This window comes from Neopelma chrysocephalum, unplaced genomic scaffold, assembly GCF_003984885.1.
Source record: "Neopelma chrysocephalum unplaced genomic scaffold, ASM398488v2 Primary Assembly neopelma1_125, whole genome shotgun sequence".
In the NCBI taxonomy this organism is placed as follows: Eukaryota; Metazoa; Chordata; class Aves; order Passeriformes; family Pipridae; genus Neopelma; species Neopelma chrysocephalum.
In genome coordinates, this window is record NW_020897787.1 from 1,842,008 (window position 1) to 1,867,057 (window position 25,050).

At 40.7% G+C, this 25,050-nt stretch overlaps 1 protein-coding gene across 13 annotated transcripts; it reads left to right on the forward strand.

The window, feature by feature from the left end:
- Positions 1–170: 170 nt before the first annotated feature.
- On the forward strand, positions 171–25,009 carry SLC7A6 (solute carrier family 7 member 6). 13 transcript variants are annotated; one of them, XM_027698209.1, is made up of 12 exons: positions 743–822; positions 4,084–4,244; positions 5,522–5,645; positions 6,117–6,670; positions 8,442–8,567; positions 9,393–9,537; positions 11,449–11,572; positions 21,388–21,491; positions 22,466–22,562; positions 22,809–22,958; positions 23,665–23,848; positions 24,188–25,009. In XM_027698209.1, exons 4-12 carry the CDS (start codon positions 6,157–6,159, stop codon positions 24,280–24,282), a joined length of 1,539 nt encoding a protein of 512 aa, XP_027554010.1. In that variant the 5' UTR covers positions 743–822; positions 4,084–4,244; positions 5,522–5,645; positions 6,117–6,156; the 3' UTR covers positions 24,283–25,009. The 13 variants fall into 13 exon arrangements, with proteins under 13 accessions (XP_027554021.1, XP_027554016.1, XP_027554013.1 ...); XM_027698211.1 differs by having other exon boundaries at positions 5,554–5,645; XM_027698210.1 differs by having other exon boundaries at positions 5,558–5,645.
- Positions 25,010–25,050: the final 41 nt, after the last annotated feature.

The following is a 25,050-nucleotide window of genomic DNA, read 5'->3' on the forward strand; positions in this document are numbered from 1 at the left end:
CCGGGGGGCGCGGGGCAGCTCGGGCCCTGCGAACACCTCCCGCCTCCGCCGCGGGTGCCGGGCGGGCCGGCGAGGCCCCGGCGGCGCGGGGGGCAGCTCAGGCCTCGCGGCTTCCCCCTCGGGCAAAGCAAGCGGGAGGCGGGGAGGCGGCGGAGGCGGAGCGGCGGGGCGGGGCGGAGCAGCCGCCATCACACGTGTGGCAACGGGCGAGCATCCCCGAAACGGCAGCGGCGGGAGCGGAGGTAACGCGGGGCCCGCGGAGGGAACGCGAGGCTCGCGCCGCCACGGCCGGGCGGGGCTGCGGAGGCGTCCCCGGGCTCCTCTCGCCCTGAGGGGAGGCTGGCGGGGCTCGGCGCGGGGGCTGCCGGCGGCGCCTCTCCTGCAGCATCCAGGGCTGGGCGGCCTCGGCGGGCTGCGGCCGTGCAGGGTGGGAGCGCGATAAACGCCGTGTTTAAGGGGTGATTCAGCGGAAGCACATGTGAGTGCCCCAGCCCTGACAGTCCCCGGCTGAGGCGGGAGCCTGCAGCCGCTTCCTTCCTGGGGCTGTCGTGGCGCTGGAAGTCCGCCTGAACCTCGCCCCTCGAGGGGCGAGATGACACCCGATCCCCCCTGGGGCGGCGGGACCCCCTCAGGGTCCCCTCACCCACAGCCCGGGGTCCCGTGCCGAGCCCAGGGGGGTTTGTCTGAGCCGTTGTATTTGGTTTGGCAGCGGGCGGTGCGAGGGTCCTGCCGGTGCCTCAGCCGGTTGTAACCGCTCCGGTAACGCCTCGCCGGGGCTCGGGGAGACCCTCAGGCCGGAGTGTCTCGGTTCACTGGCGCTTGGTGGTGATTTCCATTGCTTATGTGTTTTTAAGTGTCACGTATTGAGTACAGTCTGTTTAGGCGTGACCGTGGGTCGCGCCTGCAGAGTACACATGGGTGTAGATCTGTAGGTAAGAGTGTGCTGTTTGGCGTTACTTTCCCCCCTTTTGGGAGGTTTTCACTTTTCTGCCCCAGGGTAAAAAACAAGGTCAGTTATTGAACAAATTCTTCTGTCTTTACCTGAGCCTCATGCTACAAATTTCACCAGATGTTCCGCTCCTTGCGGTTGCTTCGTGCGCTCCCAGCCACACCTCTTGCTAAATCAGTCACCACAAAGTCCGTGCTGTGAGCTTGCTTCTGTTTTTTCCCTTGGAAATATAAAAATAAGTATGAAGGATATAGTGGCAAACTGTTTTCCACTTGGAGCTGTTCTTTAAAATGATTCAGTGTAAAATCTAGGTTAGTATTAATGATGTGGATTTGTCAAGGATTGGTAATTTCAGAGTTTTTGGGAAGTTTCTGAGACACTGTAACTGAATATCTGTTGTGAGCTGATTCGGTGTTCACAGCCTTATTCAGGATTTGTCCAAACACGTGGGTAGTATGTGTATTTGCAGAACATCTCTTTCCAGCTGTGTCACAGGTGTGTACGGTCAGGATTTACCACCATCACTGATAAACTATCAAGTGAATGACTGACATAGTAACTTCTCTTTCATACCTTTTTACATGGTAAACATACCTGGTCATTTTTTTAAAAAAATGGGTGTTACAACCAATTCTATTTGATTGAAGGTTTATGGGGTTTTTTTAATAGTCCTGAAGATGGTGAGTTTGCATATGCAAGCACCAAAGACTTGGTTGAACAGAATAATCTTTACATCGTGAATTGCTTTTGTTGCAAGGGCTTCCTGTCTGCTCAGCATATGTATGTATGGCAGGGAAGTGATTCTTCTCTCACCAGCAGAAAGGAAAACACGTGCTAGACAAACTCTAAGCCTTTCCCACGTAAATGTTCAGACTGTGAGGTGCCTAAAAATATATACATTGCAATGAATAAGCATTTCTGGCACTTACAACCTTTGCTCTGTTGGTGCTTAACTCCCTGAAGACTTTGATGCTGTTTGCCTGTATAGAGCAATCTTGGCTCTTACTCGAAGGGCCATTCATTGTGTTCAGAAATAGGAGTCTTACATCTGGTGACTTATTTATATGTGAATAGTCCAAGTAGAGGGGTAAAGCTGTGTTATGGTGAGAGTTGTTTTAGGCAATCAAGGCAACTATGGAAGACAGGCAAGAACAGTAGAAATCTTTGGTGATGAGCAGGTACTGTATAAGAAAACAGCAAAACATAGTAAACCTTCAGCAGTTCACTTCACCTTGGCCATTAACCCACCCGCAGGTTCACCCCAGGCTGAGCACATGACAACTGTCCTGTTCAGTGGGAGAAAGGGGATCTTGGTGGAGGGTTCCTCTTTCCCTTCCCTTAAAGAAGGGCCACCCTGTAATGCAGTGTTAGTGCTCTGCTAAATGCATGTTAACCTTCATTAGCTCCTTTGGTACCTGGCCAAGGTGGGATCGGCCTTACTAGAATATACAGTTTGGGTGAAGCACTGAAGGGATCCCAGTTTCAGGTCACTCTGTCCCAGGTTCATATGAAAGCCTTTTCTATCAACAGCAGAGTCATTTCAGTAAAAAAAAAATCTCCACATATCAGCAAAAAGATTCCTCAGAGCTGCAACGATCAGCAAGAAAAAAGAGTTGGAAGACTTTGTATTGCACAAGGGTGAGCGATGAGGAAATCCGTGTTAGTTAGCTTGTGTGAAAGCATAACCCTGCCTTAGCCACAGCAGTCCTGTGGCCAGGCTTTGGCAGCATTAGAGATTGTTCTAATAGTATTTTTAAATGCAGTGTTACAGGATTATTGTATGTTAGAAAATATATGCTATTTATCTCTCGTTCTCCTCTTCCAAGCCTATCTTATATTACCACAGAAGTAATGATTGTGTGACAGAATCATGGATTTTAATATATGTGTTTTTTCTGTGTATTGTTAATATTGACATAGCTTCAATTTTCTAGTCTCTGCTCTCCCTCTTCATTGTTAAGTTTCTTCTTCCATTTGGTAAAAGCTGCAGATTTTAGTTACATTTAAGATTAAGTGAAGTGCTTGTACGAAAAACCTGCCAACAGTTTTGTTTCTGTCGCAGAAGTGGTGTAATAAGACACATGACTCTGGCAAATAAGCAATTCTTGCCCTCAAGGCTCTAAGGGTATAAAACAAACAAGTGTAGAGGAGAGAAAGAAGTGCCAAATCTGGAGTGAGCTGTTGCACACACCTTCCTTAAATCCCTGTCGGCAGATAGCCGAAGCTGGGAATAACAAAAGCAGACTCGGGGAGGAGGAAAGAGTATTGGGGGACAAAACAGGCTGGGCTGAGAGATACGGTGATTGATCCTTCCTGGGTAGAGCAGATCAGGGCAAGAAGCAGTCAAGGTCATCAGTAAAAAACCTGTGTAGAACTGCACTCACGTGCTGCTAATTGAGGTGGAGGCGTTTGAACAGTGACAGTCACTGAGAGTTGCAGGTAATTAAATTTACCTCTGAACTTCAGACCGTGAGGTAAATCATGGTTCCTCTTAGTGCAAAACTGCCTGTGTGTGAACACAGCAGATTTGATGTGATTTGAATTATTCAATTGGTCTAAATCAAGTCAAACCATCACAATGCCTGAGGATTCAAAGTAGTGTGTGTGCTTCTTATCAAACTGTTCTTTGAAAGGTGTTCCAGGAAGAAACAGGAATGATGATTAGGATATGTGGAGTAAAAATCGTGTAGTTATCACCAAAATGATGTTTTACATTTGTGATGAATTCTTCATATTTACAGAGTTTTATCCTTTAGCTGGAAAGGCTGAAAATTAACATGGCATATTTCCAGACTGGCAGTTGGATGTCGTAATAATAGCTGTAGTATTCTTGATTTTTCCACTGACATTTGTTCAGGATGATTTGCCATCTGAAATACATTTACAACTAGTGTTCTGTCTGAGTTCACTTCATAGACATGAGAAGACTCAATTTGGAATTAAATGTTACTTTTATGGGTCACAAGTGTTCCCTTAAATCCACTTCTTACAGCCAAATTAGTAATGAAAACATCGCTTTGATTATTTGTTCTGCTGTTTTACACAGCTTTCAGATGATTACATCATATTTACAATTGATTATTATAATAATTATATTCATTTACAGAGTAATAACTGATCTTTCTGTTGTAAAGCAAACCAGATAATCTTGTGAGCTCATAACCCACATGTCTTTTTGAAGACTTAACTCTACTACACCAATAACAGAAAGTCAGCCAGTATGTGATTGCAAATGGATTTGGCACAAGATAGATGGAAGAGCAAATAACAAGGAGAACAGGTAACAACTGTTGAGGTAAATATGCTTTCCTTTTCTTTTGCAGTTTTGGGCACACTCATCTGTAGAAACTGTGTGGATCCCTCTCTCGGTTAGTTTTATTTTGTTGGACGTGCCTCATTATAACACTCAAGCTTTTAAGTTCTGAAGTAGCAGAGATTAATTTCTGGAAGGTTGAAAATTTTTAGTCTAATTGTAAGTGTGAAATTTAATGGCTTTTGATGTGTGTATGACATCAGATAAGATGTTGACTCATGTATAAATGATAAAAGATGTATTTAGTAATTAACCATCTTTAAAGTGTTTCTTTGGAGTACTGAGGGGAAAATAAATCAGAAGGCATCCAACTAAACAGATTGAGGATCTCATTTTGCATTCTTTAAAAGAACACTGTCTCTAAGGATTCCTGAGTTGGAGATGAATGATGTAACGTGTTTCAATAAACAATTTGTACTCCATTTCAGATGTTACTTTTTGTTACTTGATTGAAAATAATCTTTACCATTTTCACATCTTTAAAACTATTCTGGTTTAGGGATGTCAAGTCAGATTTTCTGTACTGTAGTATACAGGTGTTGGCTTTATGATAAAGGAATAATATTCCCTGCAGAAAGGTGTGTCCCTCTAAGTGAAGGGAAGACCTTGTATGTTGCCATGTCAGTAGATGCACAGATATACATCTAGTTTGGTGACTGCATGGTGACCTTTCCAAATCCCCATATTCAGGGGTTTGGTTCTCTCAGCTGACAAGTCTATTGTTGCAGTAACAAAACCTTTGGTAAAATTAGTGTTACCCCAAAAAAGCACAAAGTCATCCCTCCCTCCCCTACTTTATTCTAATTGACCTCAACTTCATTTTTTCTGTTCTGTAGTAATTAACTGAAGTATACACTGAGGGTTTGATGAGGCCCAGGGTACATGAATGGTCATGAAATTAATTTTGGTAATTATGTAGGGCTGACTCTTTATGCATCTGATAAATAGTAATCAAATGTTCATTTCTTCATACAAGATTGTTCCTTGAATAGATTATTTCTTACTTGAACTTCTATAAATTGGACATTATTCAGAATTATCAGTATATTCTTGTGCTAAGAAATCTTATTAGCAGTAATTTGCTTTTGGAAGGCATGGGAGAATTTTCTGGAGACTTGAAAGAAGGTGGCTCTTTTCCAAATGGTCAGTTATGAAGCAGAGGAAAAAGATTATTTAATTTCTGTGCTCTTAGATACTGTTCACTATAGCTGCTAATGGAGGAATTTGGATTGAAGCTACTCTGGGTTTTTTCATGTAAGGCCAGCACTCTTAGATAACTTTCTTCTCCAAGAAAGAAGGCAGTGAGATGTGGAGATAGTTTTGGGGAGGGAGTGACCCCCAGTGTTGGTGAGAAGTGTAGAGTTGGATCCTGGGGATTCTGGAGTGAGTACCTGTGCCCTCACTGCATGAGTAACGTGTGCAGCCCTGGACTAGATCCCTCCTAAATTACATGTGATGTATTGCAGTACCTCTGGCTTCATGCTTACAACTTCATCTTGGCCTTGCAGTGCTTGCTTTTCTGTATCATCTCACTGTGCTTCCGTCTGTTCTTTCTTCTCTTTTGCTCAAAATTGGAGTCCCTGAATTCCGTCTGTCCTACGGTTTTGTTTGTTTGTTTTCCTAGAGGTAAGAACCCTCTCTCATCTGAAGTTATATTGGAATTTGTCTCTTTCTCTGTTGTGAGTTGGTTTTCCTGTTTAACTGTGCATGAATCTGTGTTAAAAAAACATATTAAGGCAATTTGTTAATTTTCATTTGTAAATCATGGTCCAAAAGGATGGAAAGAAGATTTTGCAAGAAAGTCCTGGGATAAAAAAGAAAAATAATGATTTCAGCTGTTTCATTTTGTTTTAGATTGTGATTGGAGTCGTGGAGAATTCCCAGTCCATCCCCAATGGCAGAAAGGACAGAGGGTGCACAGTCCCTGGCTGAATACAGCCCTGTCAGTAAATCAGAAAGGACAGACCCCAGTGCCACGCAGCATGGAAGTGACAATGCTTTGCAACTGAAGAAAGAAATATCTTTGATAAATGGGATAAGCCTTATTGTAGGCAACATGATTGGTTCAGGTATCTTTGTCTCTCCCAAAGGAGTTCTCATCTACAGCAGATCCTATGGATTGTCTCTGGTAGTTTGGGCAATGGGAGGGATTTTTTCAGTCTTCGGAGCTCTCTGCTATGCTGAACTCGGAACCACTATTACCAAGTCAGGAGCCAGCTATGCATATATCTTGGAGTCTTTTGGGAGCTTCATTGCTTTTATTCGTTTGTGGACCTCACTGCTAATTGTTGAGCCAACCAGCCAAGCAATTATAGCCATCACCTTTGCTAACTACATAGTTCAGCCCTTCTTCCCTTCCTGTGACCCTCCGTATCTGGCCTGTCGTCTCATAGCAGCTGCTTGTGAATGTGAGTATTTCTGGGAGTTCACTGGGGGCATTGTTTTATTAAAACAGGTCTTACCAAGTCTCAGAGTACCTGTTTATAGCTGTGTTGAGAAGTGGAGATATTGTGTGCACAGAAAACCTGTGTGCTGCAGAACCAAAACTTGACAGTTCTCAGGAACTTTAAGTAGCTAAACGATAATGAAGTTGAAGAAAGCATGAGAGAATAATTTCACTAAAAGAAAGAGAGAGGAGGTGTGGCTTATTAGATTCTTGATTATCTATCTTTCTTTTTTTTTTTAAGGTGTCAGAGGCAGAGTAGCATTTCATCTGAAGTACAGACCAAGCCCTAACTCACTAATAATAATTACTCCCAATAAAAGTTGCTTTAAAAAAAAATGGCTGAAATAAACCTCAAGCAAATACTCTGATCACTAAAACTGAGGAGCAGAGACTGAGCAGTTGCTTCTTTTCCTGAGGGCTCTTTGGGAGCTGCAACAGTCCTGGCTTTTGAAATTTGATACAACTGGTTTTTTCCCCTCCTCTTGCCAAGCTCAGTGGACTCAATAGAATCTTGTTCAGCTATTCTGCTTGGCCCAACTGTCTAACATGCCAGTGCCAGGCTTTTGAGATCATTACCTTCTTTTTGTTACCTCTGAAAAATCAATGCTTTTCAGGTTGGTAGCTGTGCTGAGCTCATTTTTAGCTTAACAGTATCACAGTATTCTTGGATTCTGAGAAAGGAAATAATGTATCACATATTTTCATTTGATTAGCAAATGTTGAGAGCCATGAGAACATTCTTGGGGAAGCTGATCATGTGCGTAAGCTTAGTCAGCAACTCTAAAATATTGGTGAGATCCGAAAGTCTCATTGCAAGTGTCATTGCAGTCTTGTGAAACAGGTCTGACTCTAACTTATTTTGGGGTAGAGGGAGAAGTATACTCAGAATACTCATGACTTATTACCAGTTCTTGAATTCCAGGTGACTGTTGCATTAACTGTAAAGCACATGCTCGTAGAACCACGGAATGGGTTGGGTTGGAGGGACCATGGGCAGGGACACCTTCCACCAGCCCAGGTTGCTCCAAGCCCCATCCAACCTGGCCTTGGACACTTCCAGGGATGGGGCAGCCACAGCTTCTCTGGGCAACCTGTGCCAGGGCCTCCCCACCTCACAGGGAACATTCCTCCTGATACCTAATCTAATCTAATCTCCCTTCCTTCCTAAAGCCGTTACCCCTTGTCCTATCAGTGCATGTCCTTGTGAATTCCTTGCTCAGATCTGTTCTCTCCAATAGAACTGGAAAGGGGTATTGAATCACCTGGGACCACACTTGGTGTGGCAGCTGCTCCATGGATGTTGAACTCATCCTGAGCCTAGCAAGGAAGGATAAAAAAACTTATCAGACACTCTTTTTATACGTTTGCCTAAAGGAATTTCTAATCTTTCATTTATCAGAATAGTATTGATACGTTGAAATGAATTATTTCCTGTAACAGTTTCTTTAATTTCAGGATAGTTGCAGGGTGCAGCTGATGAGGGGTAACGTTAGGAAAATGGGCATGTAATCAGAGAAGGAGAAGATCTTTCCTTCCATCTCTTGAAACAGTGTGTTTTGAACTGTTTCTTGCTGTTTTGTTTGAACCAGTGTGTTTGCAGTACTAGTGTATTTGGCTTAGTTGAACCTAAGTAGTTGTGTAACAGGTGTGTGTTTAGATTGCAATTAAAATCTTGAAAAATGAATTAAACCGAACATTGGTCTTTTAATTTGTCTTCTTTTTTCCTTCCCTAGGTCTTTTAACATTTATAAACTGTGCCTATGTTAAATGGGGAACACGTGTGCAGGATATATTTACTTATGCCAAAGTTATCGCTCTCATTGCCATCATCATAGCTGGAATTGTTAAATTATGCCAGGGTAAGCTGTAAAATCAAAGCAAAGGTTTGTATTTATCAGTTAAACCGAGTAACTGTCTACAGCCTGCAAACTGTGTTTTATGAGATGCCTCAGTACCAGGATGATAGAGCCCCTTTGAAAGCAGCAGTAACCCCATTGTTGGGCATTATCACGATACTGTATCGAGAGATATCAGCCTATCTCAGTTGACTTTGAACTGCGGAAAGGAAGGTACTGGATGGCTCAGCAATCCTGGGCACTTTACAGCCTGCAGGAGGAATAATAAAGGACATTAAATACAGAGACAGCAAAATACAATGGGAGTGGAGACAGTTGTAAATTCCTGTAAAGAACATACTGCTTTACAGTGAGATCAATATGTGTTCTTACACTTAGATATTTGTGTGGAGTTATTTGTCATAGTTACCTAAAAACACCTGTAAGCTTTGTTTTCTGCATAGGCAAAATGTTTGAAAATTTAACAGGATATAGAAGACTAGAATGGATTCTTTTATAAATATATATGTTATAAAAAATACCCTTAGCCTGAGTACTGTTGTTGCCAGTTGTTTGTAGCTTAGTCTGAACTTAATATTCCTAAACTTGCTCCATTGTGGACAAACCAGGTGTTTAATTGTAGAATGGTATCATCCACACACCATAATTTTTAGTGGTTTTAAATGCTTGTTTGCATGGCTAAAGCACAGACAAGAATTAGAAGAAAGATCTTAATAAGCAGATTTGAAGGAACTAGGGTTTTTGAGGGTTTTTTGTGTGACAAATTGAAAAACATTATTTGCTGTATTTTAATTATGCTGTCCTTCATTTTACCTCTTCCACACACAGGGCATACATCACACTTTGAGAACTCTTTTGAGGGATCTTCTTTTAATATTGGAGACATCTCCCTTGCACTGTATTCTGCCTTGTTCTCCTACTCTGGTTGGGATACGCTCAATTTTGTCACAGAAGAAATCAAAAACCCAGAAAGGTAAATTGATTCAAGCTTTCTAAAACCGGACACTTCCCAAGTTGCTTTGTTTGTGGCTGTCATTCACTAATGGGTTCTGAGCTTATACAGAAATAAGTGGAACTGCTGGATACTTAGATGGTGAGGCTGTGAACAGCCACTAGCAAAGATTTCCTAAACTCCATTAAAAATGGGAAAGAAAGAAAAAGGTAAGAATAAATACGTCTAGATGACTGCTGGATGCTGCATTCAGTGCTTGTTAAGCTTTCAGTTCAAGATATTGCTGCTGTTTCTTACAGCAGTTGTCAATATTGCAGTGGAACAGGTCCCTAATTGTAGTCTGGGCTCTGTTTATCAGTGTGGTCATTCTGATTTTCTCACAGGGTGTGCAGCTGATCAAAATTTCTTCATAGTCATTTGCTCTCTTTAGGCTTCAGTGCCTAATACAAGCTTTGTTCTTGGCAGAATTGTAGTTGTTAAAGTGAACTGCCAATTCAAGCTTTCTGCATGGACAGTTCTGGGCAATAAAGAGGGATTCCAGACTAATGTAAAATTACTGCAACAATTACATATTTTTCACATTCACTTGACTCATAATGCCCTCGTGCTTGTCTACTCAAAAGCTGCCATCCACAAGTAAAGTTTGACATAGATGCTTGGCTTTTAATCTTGGATGACGCAAAGTCATTAAAATATCATTTCAGCTTTTTGTTACTTTATGTAACATTTCTGAATTAATTTCTCAGTGATTTTCTGGTTCTGTTTCTTCTCTGTGCTGAGGTTCATGGGTCTCTTACTGTGAGTGTGCAACCTGGAAGCAGAACTCCCACTTACTAATTTACTGATTTATAAGGGGCACTGTGGTGTGTGTTTGTTTTTCTGCTTCCACAGTATCACAGAGACACAGCTGGACTTCTGGGCTTCAGGAAGTTTTTGAGGAAGCTTCCGAAGTTTTAGTCAGACAGATAATTTTTATGCTTTGTTGGGGTTTCGTTGTTTTTGTTGTTGCTACTGAAAACAGTGTTCGTGGCAGATGTCACTGATGTCACCATGCTGTGTTTGGTTTCATACTGGGCAAGTGTGAGAGTAACACCCTCAGTTCTGCTTCCCTTTTTGAAACATTTGAATATCCCTGCAAGGTTTGAGGAAAGAATAAGGCTGAGAAAAGCCAAAGCCTAACATGAGAAATTTGCTTTTGCTCTCTGGTTTCTTTCTGTGGAGCTGCAGCCTCAGCACTGGGAGTTTATCTCGCCATTAAATCTTATCTGTTTACATCTAATGGTTAGCAGTGTTTCCTTGGTACTCTTGACTTGTTTTCCTATTGCTTTCTAGACATGTGCTTGCTAGTAAGATGCAGCACATGCTGAGTTCCCAGCTGGGTGGCAGTTGTGGGTCTGCACCTCTGTTCTCTGCAGCTGTGCAGCCGTTGGTTTGATGGCAGATCAGGGCTCTGGTTTGCTTTAGTAGATCTCCCTCCATCAGTTCTAGCAGCAGGTGGGAGAAGAACAGCTGCATTTCCCAGGGGGAAGGAGAGCAGTGACTCAGTGCTCTGCCTCTCTGGGTTCTGGTTGTGGTAATTAACATGGCCAGTAGGAAATAATTTAAAGCATGTAAATGTGAAGTCTGTTATTACAGATCTGGAAACCTTGAAGTTGGAGTATTTGAAGAACAGTTGCATAGAATCAGTTTTTACACATAATTTAGGCTTTAAGTTATTGTAAAAATTAGATTTCTTTTCCCAGTATTCTGTATTAGAATTTCTAGTTTTGAAAGAAACCAAACCCTGGTTCCAGAGATACCTTTTTTGAAATCTGTATTCTGGCTTCATAACTTTTCTGTCTTATGTAAAGGATACAAATAAATTAAGTTTATTCTGTTATTAATGGAATTTTTTTCTGCTCTTGTGGGGTTTGGGGTTTTTTTGTCTTCCAGGAACTTACCTCTGGCTATTGCAGTGTCTATGCCAATTGTGACTATTATCTATATTATGACCAATGTAGCTTACTATACAGTGCTGGATGCTCAAGCTGTTCTTTCTAGTGATGCTGTGGCAGTGGTAAGTTGACCATGTGGCATTTTGCTATATTATTAACTTTGCCCCTTTTAGGAATGCATTTCATTTTTAGGGGCAAAACAGGAAAACCCCCTAGTTTATTATAGTACTTACTTAACTGAATAGAGGAGGACAGAACAACTCACCATGAATAATTTAATCCTAAGCAGAAAAGCAGTTAATAAAGTCATGTCTAATAATGTATTATCAGATTTATTAAAACAAGCAGAGCTGCATCTCTGATGTGTGTCCCAGCTGGACACACATCAGCTTTGGTCTCCTCTCTGTAACTCCCAGCACTGGCTGCCCAGCAACCTTCATTCCAACAGCTTAGAATGTTCTGAAAGTCATTTCTGGAAGTTGGAATCCCATGAAAATATATAAGCTTCTTAAAAGTAAAGGCTGGTCAAAACATGTTTTATATTTAAGCTAATTATTAAAAAAGTGAAAGTTTGGTTTTTTCCCCTGTAACTAGTGAATTAGCTGAATAGTTCTGGTTACTATATCCTTTAAAATTGAGGCTTGGGAAAATTTAATCTTCTTTTTGGTTATTTAAATTGGAGGAAAAGAAATAATACCATACCTTCCTTTTAGGTTCCTAATTGGCTTCTAAAATTTAAGTAGTTAGACAATGGACAGAGAGTTTTAAATACATCAAAATGAAGGAAGTCTTTGCTCTGTTCCCACAAAGGATTACTGTGATTAAAAACTGGCTTAGCAAACCAGGAAAGTCTTGTTTAGGGTATTTAGGCAAATGGTTTCACAAAAGCACTTACTTGACTTTATTTCAAACTTCACAAATATTTATATTTAATGTGAACTTTCAAAATAGTTTATTGTAAATGTGGGCTGTGACTTTTTATTTCAAATGTAAAATGTAATTACACAAACATTTATTTCAAAATGTATTGAAAATAAATAAACTTTAATTCTTTATATCTTTTTATCTGAAATGTGCAAATACAAATTTGTTGTGAAATATATTATGAAAGACTTCTAAAACACTTCAGAATGAAACAAAAGAAGGACATAAAATATTTATTTTTTACTAAGCATATGCTAAGATATAATAAAATATACAGGAGTATTTATTTTTGTTGTAGGGTATAGTATGTCATATAAAGTACCTTCCAGTGACCAATAATGGTATTATTAATAGTTGTCTATAGTTAATTAATCCAGACAAATCTAAAAGCCAATACACAGTCCACTGTGTGTCCTGACTTCTGTAAAGCAACACTGTTTTTTTCCTAACAAAACCTGGAAAATACCCTAGGTCTTCCTGTCTGGTATAGGATGCATCTGGGCATGGAGGAGAATAAAGGAAGACATAAGAATGATATAAAGTCCTTAGTCAATCTAGTTGCATGCAGAGATATTAAGTGACCAGGATAAGAATGAAAAAATATGTTTGTGCATTCCGAAGTTATTTTAGAAGTTTTGCTTCTTGGGCTAATTTTAATGGAACTTAACTGAATGAACGACTTTGGAAATCTAGAACCATAATTTTTGACTAGATCTCAGGTTTGTCAAACACTTGAACTTGAGAGCCAGGCTAATTTTCTGTCTAAAGGCATTTTTGCTGAGTCATCTCACCAGCAATGGTCTTCTGGCTGTTGCTGCCCATATCCCTCTTAGAAGGATCAGCTGAAAGTGCAGCTGAAGTTCAACAGTACTTAACACTTAATTCCTTGAAGATTCCTTTTCGTTGCTGATATAAATTCAATTGCCCAGCTTTAAGAAACCAACTTTGGTTTGATCTAATACACTGGCAGGTTGTGTGGGCCCCTGGAAGGGTGTCTGTGGAGTGGAAGAGTGGACCCTGAGGGTCTGGCACGTGCTCTACACCTCTGGTGAGGTCTGCCCTGAGTGCTGGGTGTGCTTGGGCTGCAGTGGGGAGTGCAGCAGCTTTGCTCTTGCAGCTCATCTTCACTTCAGCCTGGGCCAGAAGGGAACCTCCCTTTAGGTCTGGTGCTAAACATTGGAACCAAAAAGCAGTAAGTGGCCATAATTTGGAGAATTGCTTCCAAAGTGTACAGGCAGTCCAAATTCAAATACTCATAATGCACCCATAGTTTTTAGTGAATTTGTGGGGGGGGAAAGCTAATGACTGTATTTGAAAATCCTTCTATAATACAAAAATGTAAAAATCTTTATGGTGAAGTTTCTCTGGGTGGTGGAAGAGAATTTTATCCTCAGTGGAATCTTTAAGAAGACTTAGGGCATTGTGCTTAGTGGATGAATGAAGAAAGGAGGTGAGAATTAAGCTATTCAAAACACTTAATCTGATGAAAATGAGCCACTTGGATCTGCTCACATATTGTACATGTGATACAGGATACCAAATACTGTAGTTTCCTTATTGCCCTTTGAGTAATTGGAGGGTGAAAAGAACATTAATGAATTTTTAAAGAAACATGGTAATAATATTTCTGCATTTGAGAGCAGTTAAATTTAATCTTGTTGCTATTTTGGGAAGGAATGGAGTAGCTTTCTCCTTTTCAGTCAAAAGGCTTTGAGCTGTAAAAAGGGGGCGAGGGGAAGCTATTTCTAGTTTCTAAATGATGGGAATAAAAGTTGTAAGTAAAAGAAATATGAGTGTATTTGTGAATATCACCTTGCTTACTATTTTTCTTGGTGGCTGGGAGGTGAAAGAAATCTTACCAAGGGATTATATAAAAAAAGAAGTGATAAAATGTCCTCCTTTTACTTCAAAATTGGCTTCATTGTGGTATAGTCCCAATGCTGGGGCTAAGAAACTGATTTTTTTGAGCTTTTTTGTTGAAGTAATTTGAATAATACAGCAACAGGTACCTTAAAATTTCAGCAAATGCTCTTCAGATGGTTGCTGATCATGTCAAATGACTTCCCTTTTCAAAGATCCCTGTCAGAGTGTGACACTTGACTTCTGATTGACCTCCCTGTGCAAACCATCCCAACCTTTACTGTTCAGCTTTAGGCGCACGAAGCAGTTTCTCTGTAGCACAAACACAAACAAATAAAAGCAGACAGCTCACCTTCCACTGTCACTGAACAACTTTATTTTTCATTTGAGACTGTATTTTTTGTTTGTGGAGGGTCATCCTGTTCCACAAGCACTTCATCATCTGACAGGAGAGACCCCCCGACCCCGGTGCCTCTCGTTCCTGCTGCCTGTGCTGGGGCACGGCTGGGCTGAGCTCATGCCATGGGGACACTGGGCAGCTTCCTTCTTGTGCTTGGAGGAGCTAAAGGTGCTTAAAGCAAACAGTTGTCCTGCATAGCTGGTTGTTGTCTTTGTGGAGCAGTACAGCTCTGTCACTAAGCTGGGGATAAAGAGGATGATTTCAGCTGCATCTTCAGATATCATCTCAGGAGTCAGCGTTGATCAATCCAATTTACCTTGGTGTTCTCATGTTCCAGAGCAGAGCTGCTCCCTCCAGGAACTGGAGTAAAACACTCCACTGGGAAGTGGTGTGGTTTAGCTCTTTGGTTCTTCTTTGGTGTATAGCTGAATAAATGATGAGTCTCTCTTTTCTAACTGAATTAAAACAGAAATTTTTGTTATTCGTAGACCTTTTGGATATTACTTCTCTCCTTCATTTGGCCAGTCACTGGCTTCTTTTCTAAAGAGGAAAAGCTGCTTGTCTTTGGCTGTCAGTGTCATGTTCCTCTCCTTTGTTTGCACTGGCACTGCCCAGTGAGGTTTCTTTGGATGAGATGCACATTCTGTACCTTACAGTTGAAGAACTCTTCATTAGGGGCAGGGGGTTGCTTTTAGAGGAGAGCTGTTCAGTGAGTGATTTGCCTTCTTTCTTGGAGCTAGCTGTAATTCACTACCAATGCAGCATTCCTGATGCCAGTTATGTGGTTCTCTGGCTTCAGAGTCCAAGCTGAAAAGCTGAGCCAGAACTTGAAATAGTGCCACATAATATTTTCAATGTGAGAAGGGTAAAAGACTTTGGAAAACACTGAACTCTTATTCTACAGCTAGATATTAGAAATGCCAAGAACAGGACAAACACCTGAGAAAATTTAGATCAGGTGTCCTCAGCACCTCCATGAAAACACGAACAAAACTATTTTACTGTTGGAGCTGACATCTGTTATCTTACTGTGGGCCATGCAGAACAGACATGTTACATGCAGCAGACCTGCAGTATATTAATGCAGCAGAGTAATGCTGATTTCTCTTACCATAAGAGTGTATTCAGTGACCTAAAGATGAGGAGGGAATTCCATGCTGGCCCTCGCACTGCACTGGTACCTTTTTCTCCCAGAAAAGGCATTGCCAATATTACAAGGAGAGGATTATGTCTGTGAGCAAAATCGACCAACAGCGTGGTGGTTGGAACAAGAATTACAAGAAACACGAACATTTAAATTGCTTTCTTTTGGAGCTTTACAATTTTCTGGCTGTTTTTGGTTGATGTGCACTCTTTCTTTAGTATATGTGATGTTAAATCTGATTTGGTCAAGGTGGAGAGATGTCTTACAGTATCTTGACAGTGTAATCTGTGGCAGTGGGAGAACTTCATCTACTCAGTGGCTTTTTTTGCATGGACAGCTTCCTGACTGCCTTAAATCAGAGTTTGTTTCCTTTAGGAAACAGCACCTTAGAGGCCCGAGAAGCTTAAAATGGAGAACACACACTGTAGCTGTGAGTGACAAATGTTCCTGTAACGTGTGAGTGTGTTTATACTCCACCTCAGGGGAAATGTCAAAGTGGAATTAACTGCACTTCCAAAATACCAGTCAGGTTGTGTGTGTGTGTGTGTATATACATATATATACACACTATATATATATATATTAATCCCCTTACTGCTCTGTATGATTTTCAGGGTAAGAATGTTATAGAACTGAGCCTGGAAAAGCTCCTGTGCGATAGGATCTTGAAAAGATGCCTTTTAAACTTTCCTAATAGAAGCACCTCATAATCTTTGGGTATAGTTCTGTATAAGTTTCTTATTCATGTTAGACTACAATCTCTTGGCATTTATCCCTCCAATCAGTCCTGTTTAGTGCTTTGCCAGCCCAGCATGTGCTTGCAGCTCCACACACACTCAGTGTAGTCTGGCATTTTTTGTGTGCAGCTAAGTGTGATAAACACTCCTCATCTTGTGATTTGTAACATGACTGTGGGTCCTGCTAACCATGGGTGTGCCTGAGTGACCGACTGTGAGGCATGTTCTGTGCAGATTGTTGTGGCAGCTCCTTACATAGGGCAATTCACACTCATTTTAGTTCAACCTGTTTGTACAGAACTGTGGTTTGGACCTTTAAAAGGACAAAAAAGTGTTCTTGCAAACCATGCACAAGTTACCAGCTGATGATCATGAGATCAAACTAACCCAAGATAAAAAGAAAATGTAGTTAAACCAGTCATTCATGTCTTGAAACAAAGCTGTAATTCAGTTTTTGCCCATTCTTCTGGGAGAAATGTAACATTTTAGCCATGATGAAATAAGGGCAGTTCAGCTGAGAAGTGCATGGCTGGAAACATCTTCCTTCATCTCTATTCCCTGTTGATGATTTGGGAAAGAACAAAAGAGAACTAAGGGGAATAATTGCAGGTGCATGTCCTCCAGCGTGTCTGTGTGTATTCCTGACGTGTCCGATGGATGGGAGGGCATACAAGGACTTGATCTGTAATTGCAAGTGTTGTATCAGCCACTGAATCTCTGTTTCCTAACTGGTAAAAGCAGTTGTAGTTCAAGTCTGGACTACAGGACTTGTCAGACTATAGCAGAGATGACAATTTAATCTCTTAATCCTTCTTGCTCTTTAGACTTTCTCAGAAGGAACCCAAGACGAAGTCCATCCTCATAGTGGTGACTTTCTCCTGTTATGGTGGACTAAATGCTTCTGCTTAGAGCTGCCTCCAGGTAGGCTCCTCTGTCATCCTCCACACACCCTTGAGAATGCTCCATTCTTCCCTTGTGCCACCTCATTTGTTTTTATGAATGCCCTTCCCCACTCCCAGAAGCAGTGGCAGGTGGAACTGGTGAGAGGCTCAGTTGGGAGCCCAGCTCTGGCTCATTTGTGGAGGATCCGTGACTGTACAATTGCAGTTGGAGCAGAAAGCAGCCACTAACTCTTCTCCCCCCTGTTTTTTTATTCTCTTGGTACAGTGCACTTGGTGTATGTGCTTGATAATTTGATTGCTTGTTGGACTTTTCTTTGCCCTACCTTCTTGTGCAAAATAATCCTCTGACATATGCACACAGTGAATGTTTATTGTGGCTGCTTTTACTGACACTCCAATAACTCTTTCAGCAGGAAACACTGCAGAGATCCTTGGGTTTGTCCTTGGTCACAAGACAGGATAGCTGAGCTTTGGAGAAGACATTTCTTGGCCTCTGTTGAAAAGAGAGCGTTGAAGGATTTATAAATTTGTACTCAAGTGTTGAGTATTAGTATATGAGCTTGTTAGAAATGAGGGTGAAACCCTGTCAGAAAACACCTGTGTAAAGGCAGGTGGTTCTTTATTAAGTTAAGCTCGTTAGTATCACTAGAAAATTTAGCCCAAGTTTAGGTACCTTTCAACTTTGTTTTGCAGACAGACCTACTTGGCAAACCAAGCTGAACTTTTTTTAGATCATTCTCAATTAAAATAGTCTTTTACATTACCTCACTTAGGGAAAAGTTTAATTCTTGAGGTTTCTCCACCGTTTGCTCTGTCAGGAATTCCACCCCCAGCATTAGAAAGCACATTGGAGATGGCAGTGCTTGGTAAAGACTGTCACTGTGCTGTTCTCTCTTTTCAAGAGTCTCATTTGTACAGATATAGAGAAATTACTTGTTTAGGCTTTCAGCTTGATTAACAGTTGTTGTAGAACATCCAGAATACATTGAATCTTTAACATTTGGATCTGTATATAATTTGTGGGGTTTACTGCTCATATGATGACTGTTGTTTTCCAAGATACGTGAAGCAGCATTGGCATATCTTAGAAAAATCAGATATACATTATGGGATGGGAATGGCCCTTGAGTTAGTCCTGCACCTGTCATTCCACCCTGGCCCATTACTGGATGTTTCAGAAGGAAATGGAAAATGCTTGCAAAGAATGGCTTTTGGGGGGAAAACATTTCTCCAAATGACATTAGATAATTTGCATCCTTCAGCATAAGGTTACATTCATACATTTTCTCTCTCTTCTTTAACTTTAGCTGTTAATATTACTTATCTAAATGCTTATCCTTTAGGCAGTCTTACTAAACATCTTAATTCTCTAACATCTTGTTGAGTGAGTCCTGTATCTTAGCTTTGTATATTTAAAAATCCTTTAGCCGTTTTCAGTTTTGTTTCTTGTAATTTCACTTGCTGTTTGGCTTCAGAAATCAGCAGTCCAGGTTTAAATAATCCTTTAAACTATTACAACAATTAGAGTTTTCATCTTGTCCTCATTCTTACTTGTCTGGAGGAGTTAATTCAGTCACTGGGTCACAATGAAACACGTTCTGCATCAGGGTTTCTCAGAGCTGCATTTACATCCAATAAGGATCTGAGAGAAGCACTTTGGGTTCTAATAATTGTTTATTCTTGGGCTGCAGAAATCTTTTATGTACAATAATGTAAATGGTTAGTTGCAGTTTCAGTTGGCTGAAAATTGGTAATCCATGGTGTACAGAGCACATTTCTTATGGGCTTTTGCTAAATTGGTCCCCGTTTCAGCATGAAGTAGAATTTGTACATGGATTAGTTCTTTTATACTTTTCCTGTGTTAATTTTTATAATACCTGTGGGAGTCTCTGTGCATTTTTCCACCCCCACGTTGAAGCTCCATTTTGAGGGAACCTGAGGGAAGAGCTCAGGAAGGGAGGTGCTTTTTTGAGAACCAGAGTGACTAACACGGTGTGTTGACTTGGAACCTTTTGGCAAGGTTCCACTGAAGTGATTGTATGGGTTTGCATTGTCCTTCAGCAGCAGGAAATCCTATCTGCCTGTGCTGAGGCTCAACTAAATGACACAAAAGGATGGATACATTTTGCTTTTTAGTGTAAATGATGTTATACAGCTAAGCAGAGCTGGATTCTAACCTTAACCTGGATAGTGTGCTGAACACAGCATTTTGTCAGGGCTGACAAAGGACAGGAAACTTGAGCTGGCCAAGCTTTGTTTTATGTCAGTGAATTTCTCAGCATTTTATAGGTTAAAGATTGACATTATATACAGGGGTTTGTCTCATGAAAATCAAACACTCATTTAACAAAACCCCCCAACTATATAAAGTCATTTAGGCTTTTTTGACCTACAAAAACATTAAGAAAACAGATCATAATGCACTGCTCTTGATGATCTTGTTCCTGCAGTAATTAATCAAAATTTGACCACTGTTAAATCAATAGAACTTTATATGGTAGAAATAAAGGCCAGTTCTGAATGCTAACCACCTTTGGCTGAGCTCCTTAGCTCATAAATGTTATGGTGAACACCACTAGTTTAAAGGGGAGGTCAAGGGGGAGGTGTTTCAAAATACTAAAATATTAAAAACTGAAGAAAGTGTTTGTAATAGACAGCCCTGCAGAAAGCTGAACTACTACATGTGCTTTGTATGTCTGAGGATCCTGACATTGAAAAAGCAAGAGAGAGATTAGAAAGTGATTTGGAGAAAGGTTCATGAAAACATTTAGATTACTGCTGCCTGCTAAGGTGTAAAATGTTAATTTTGGAGTTTGTTTGAATACAAGTATTAGGTATAGAAAGGTACTTACAAAAGTATCTTTCTGTTTCTATAAATAGTTATCTCATGCTGCCTAGTGTAGATATGATTCTTTTTGTACCATGACTGTTGGTTTGCCTCTGTGAAAGAACTCATGGCAGCAGTTTAGGTCAGTAGGTGGAAGTGGGATGGGGAGGGAGGGTTCCACCCTTGTCCTCTGGACACAGCCTGAGGGGTTTCTGCCTGACTCCACCCTGGTGCTGACGTTCAGATATGTGCAGTGCTCACACCAAGGTGGGCTCAGAATACCCCTCAGTCTTCAGGATGAAATGCCTGCATTTTTCAGATGTGTTGGCTGATGTTCTGAGTCTCTCTCCCTTTTTTTGTCCCTCCAGGAGGCTGTACAGACTTGACCAGGACAGTATCTTGCAAATTATTACCCATTTTTGTTATAGATCCAAGATCACTGGTAATCAGTGGCTCTTACCACTTGCTGTGAAACTTTGATGCTCCTGATTCCTTGGGTTTAGAGCTCTGTCCTGGCAAGTCACCACAGCTGGCTGGCAGTGTTATCCAGCAACATTAACAAGTGCCTGCTGATAGGAGAACTTGCTCTGTCATTTGTCATGTTGGGAGAGTAGAGCCCAGAGTCCCTGCTGGGGAAGCTAAAGGAAAAGATGTTGCTTAGGAAATTGCAAAAGCAGGAAAATAAATCTAGATTCCTAGAATACTGTCTGTAAACAGTAGGTGTGATGTTGGTTCCGTGGTTATGTTTATCCACTGCAATATGGCACTTCCCTTTTTGGTGATGTAATGATAGTTTTTCCTTTATTCTCTGTAGTCCAGAGAATGTTCAGATGAGTTCTGTAGGTCATTTAGATAATAAAATATATTGGTGAGAAAATTCTCAGACTGTTTTGTTTTTCTTTGTGAGCATTATTTTTGTAAGCAGAAAATGTGAGTTCAGGTGCTTGGCTAAAGAAGTTTGTGCTTATTTAGAATTCATAAATAAATAAGAAAGCTGTGTGCTTCTTTGTGCTGCATTATGGGTTGTCCTTACTGTATTCCTGTTCTTCCATACACACTCATTACACAGGCTCTGATGTCATTGTTTTACATATGCTTTTTGCAGATATTTTCATGTTTCCTTTTTCTTTTCCCTTTCATCAGACATTTGCTGACCAGGCCTTTGGTAGCTTCAGCTGGACAATTCCCATTGCTGTAGCCTTTTCTTGTTTTGGTGGACTTAATGCTTCAATTCTGGCATCATCAAGGTAGTGCATATCTCTTTCAGTTTGACAAATGATCATAAATATTTTACATGTCACTGTTATGCTCATCTATGCTGAGAGTGGCAAAAATACTGTTGTTACTGAACCTATAATAAATAGCCACAATAAAATAAACCTCTGTGGGTGTTAACACTACTTCCCCAAAGCATCCTGAGAGCATGCAGAGCACAATTAAAGATCATATTAATGTTGTCTGTGTGGTGAGTCCTCAGGCCTTCTGATTACTTGGATTACCTTCCATTTTACTTGGTACAATAATTCTAGCAAGTTCTTACTTTCAAATGTATTTGCTTAAAACTTACTGACCTTTTAAAATCAGTATTTTAAAACTTTTTACTTTGAAAAAACCTTTAAAAGTTGCTACTGCTATGAAGCTGCAGTCAGAAAGCTTAGGGTACAGTACAGAAGCTTTTCTTTGAGCACTGATTGTGGATGTGACTAGCCAAAATTTAAAATAGATTTATTCAGGCATTTTAAGATCCTTCCTCTCCACTGAGTGTATTTGCAGTGCCTCTGTACTGAAAACAAATGGGAACATCATCTGGTGAAGGAGTCAATATAGAGCAGTTGATATTAAAATTATGTGTGGTTTTTTGAGCATGTTTGAGTGACACCATTTTAGTGACCTAAAGCTCTTCTGGTAGTCAATGAAAACTATTCCTCTCTTTTGTGAAACAACAGAAATTTGTTTCTGTTACTGTAGATGTTGTCTATTTTACCTGTAGCATGATTTTTTTTAAAAACAGGTGTTAACAGCATGTTTCCAAAAGCTTATATATCTTTTAATGGTTGTTGTACAGTACATCTCTAAAAGAAGGGTTGAAGTTTAAAGGTCCCGGTTTAAAGGATGGAAATTGAGTGGTGTAAATATTATACTGCTGTTATTTTTTTATTTTCTTTAATACATTCTCTCTCCCCTGTGGCCTCAACATGTGTTTTCTTGCTCTTTTTTTCAGGCTGTTTTTTGTAGGATCTCGAGAGGGTCACCTCCCTGATCTGCTGTCTATGATCCACATAGGGAGGTTCACACCTGTGCCAGCACTGCTCTTCAATGTGAGTTGGTATTGCTTTCCTTTTCAGCTTCTCAGATGGGAATTCTTTAAAGGAAGACTTTGAAAAATTCACAAGAGAGAACTTCAAATTTACTGTCATCGAGGTGATTGGTGACAGAGTGATTTTGTGAGGCATAAAAGCATGCCAAGCACCAAGGAGTGTAAGGTGTTACTTTAGGCAAAAAGCAGCATAGACAGTAAGTTTCAATCTTTTGTTGTTGTTCTCACACTTGTTCTTTTCCGACAGTGTATTATGACCCTCTTTTACCTGGCTGTGGAAGATGTCTTCAAGCTTATTAATTACTTCAGTTTCAGTTACTGGTTTTTTGTTGGTCTGTCCATTGCTGGACAGTTATATCTACGCTGGAAAGAGCCAGACCGACCCAGGCCCCTTAAGGTAACACTTGTTACACGATTGTTTGGAATCCCTGTCTTCCATGGAAGAAGATGCAGAAAAATACAAAAGTGCTGTCTAAAATCTGGACCATACAGCTTGTGTCTAAAGGTTACAAATTGATCAGGACATAAAACATGGTTTCCATTTTATATGGTACCATGAAAGTTAGCTTGTCTGATAGGGAAGAGTCAGGGATTGTTGGAATAGGATATTATTGGGGCTGGTTCAATCAGTATCCCTTCTCTGTCAACAAGAGAATGTCTCTATGGGCTTACATAGGAGCCAGCTTTTTATCTTGCATTAGGAATCTCTGATGGAATGCTTGAATAACTCTGTCAGCGTGGCCCACACTTAGCTCTGATGATATCCAGTCCTCTGATGACCTGCTCACACTTGGAGTTGATACTCCACACAAAGAAGTCAGTCTGGTTTCCCAGGTTTTACTGGACTTCTCTAGAAACACTTCATGCCACTATACAGTTTCTTTCAGCACAGCAGGGTTACCATACTTGTTAATTTCTGCAATTTTTAGCAGCAGTTCTGTTGAAAATAATTCTGCAATTTGCTTATGGTTCTAAATAGCCAGATACATAAGAGGAAGAGCAGATAATTTCACAGAGTGGGGTTGAGAGGGAAGAGTCTGTATCTCAGTGTTTGTAGGCAATGAATATTACAGTAACATTCTGTTCTGTTTTTCTGTCTCCAGCTGAGTCTGGCTTTCCCAATAATATTCTGTATGTGCACAATATTTCTGGTAGTAATACCACTCTATAGTGACTTTATAAATTCAGTGATTGGAATTGGCATTGCTTTATCTGGAATTCCATTCTTCCTCTTGGGAGTCTATTTACCTGCATCGAGGAGACCTCAGTTTATTAATAAGATTTTAGGTAAGTTTCTTTGTAGCTGGAGATGTTGTTAGGAAAGAGAAAAACTGAATGGGTGAATGTGGGTCTGTTGATGAAAGGGGTTGTGGTGGGTGACCCCAGCCCCCAGCAGAGTGCCCCCAGAGCAGGGTGCTGAAGAAGAAAAACACCTTGGGATGTCAACAGAACACTTTTAAACAGTATCTGGCCAAGTGGAAGACAGTTATTGTATTAACTGTTAGTGTTTGTTTCCCTGGAGGGCGGGGAGGCAGGTTCTGACAGCTGTCATTAGTCAGAGCTGTTGTGTAATTAGAGCTGACGTTCCTGACTGTTGTTCTCGTCTGTCTCCAATTCCCTGTGCAGGTGCAGTCACACGGAACGTGCAGCTGCTCTGTTACTGTGTTTTAACAGAGATGGACAGAAATGAGGAAAAGAACTTAGAAAGAAAATCCAACTAAAATTTACAGCCATTACAGGAAGCAGGAGGGAGGATACAGCGGTTAAAACAACAACTATAAAGGGAAGAGGTAGAACTGGAAAAAACGGGAAAACTGTTTCCAGTGGTCTTTTAGAAATCCTGAAAACGTCCTTACAGTTGGATTCCCACCGAGATCACACCCTCATGTCATCCTGCTGAACTGGGCCGTGTTTGCAGGGCGTGTTTTCCTGGGATGAGGAGTGTCTGCAGCTGTGGCAGTGGTTCCTTCAGAGCTGTGGTAGCATGGGAAGAGCTCCCAGATCAAATCCAGCTGCTGCAGAGCCAGGCAGGGAAGTCATGCATTTTTAAGTTAGACTGAAAACCACCTTGACTCCAAAGACCAAGTCATTTCCAGCTTAATTCTGCTGGATTTTTGCATGAAATGATTTGCTGTGCTATCTCAGTTCTTATCCCAGAAGACAACTGCTTACAACTACCTACCTAATTCGTCATTGAGAAGAAAAATGAATAAAGCTGTGCTCCATTATTTAAGGACTGAACCAACTTTTCTCCCTTAGAGATAAGTATTTTATGCCATATACTACATGGAAATGTGGTATCTGACCGTGGCAAAGATTTAATCAACAAAGCACCTTGGCACTAAAAGTTTGATTAACATTTGATGATTCTTTCTTGTAAGCTTGTTTTTGGTGAACTTCTGCTAGGTTTTATGAAATTTTCACAATAAAAAATATGTTCAGTTTGAAGCCTGTAAGCATTTGTTTCTGAGCTGTTTCAGTGAACACAT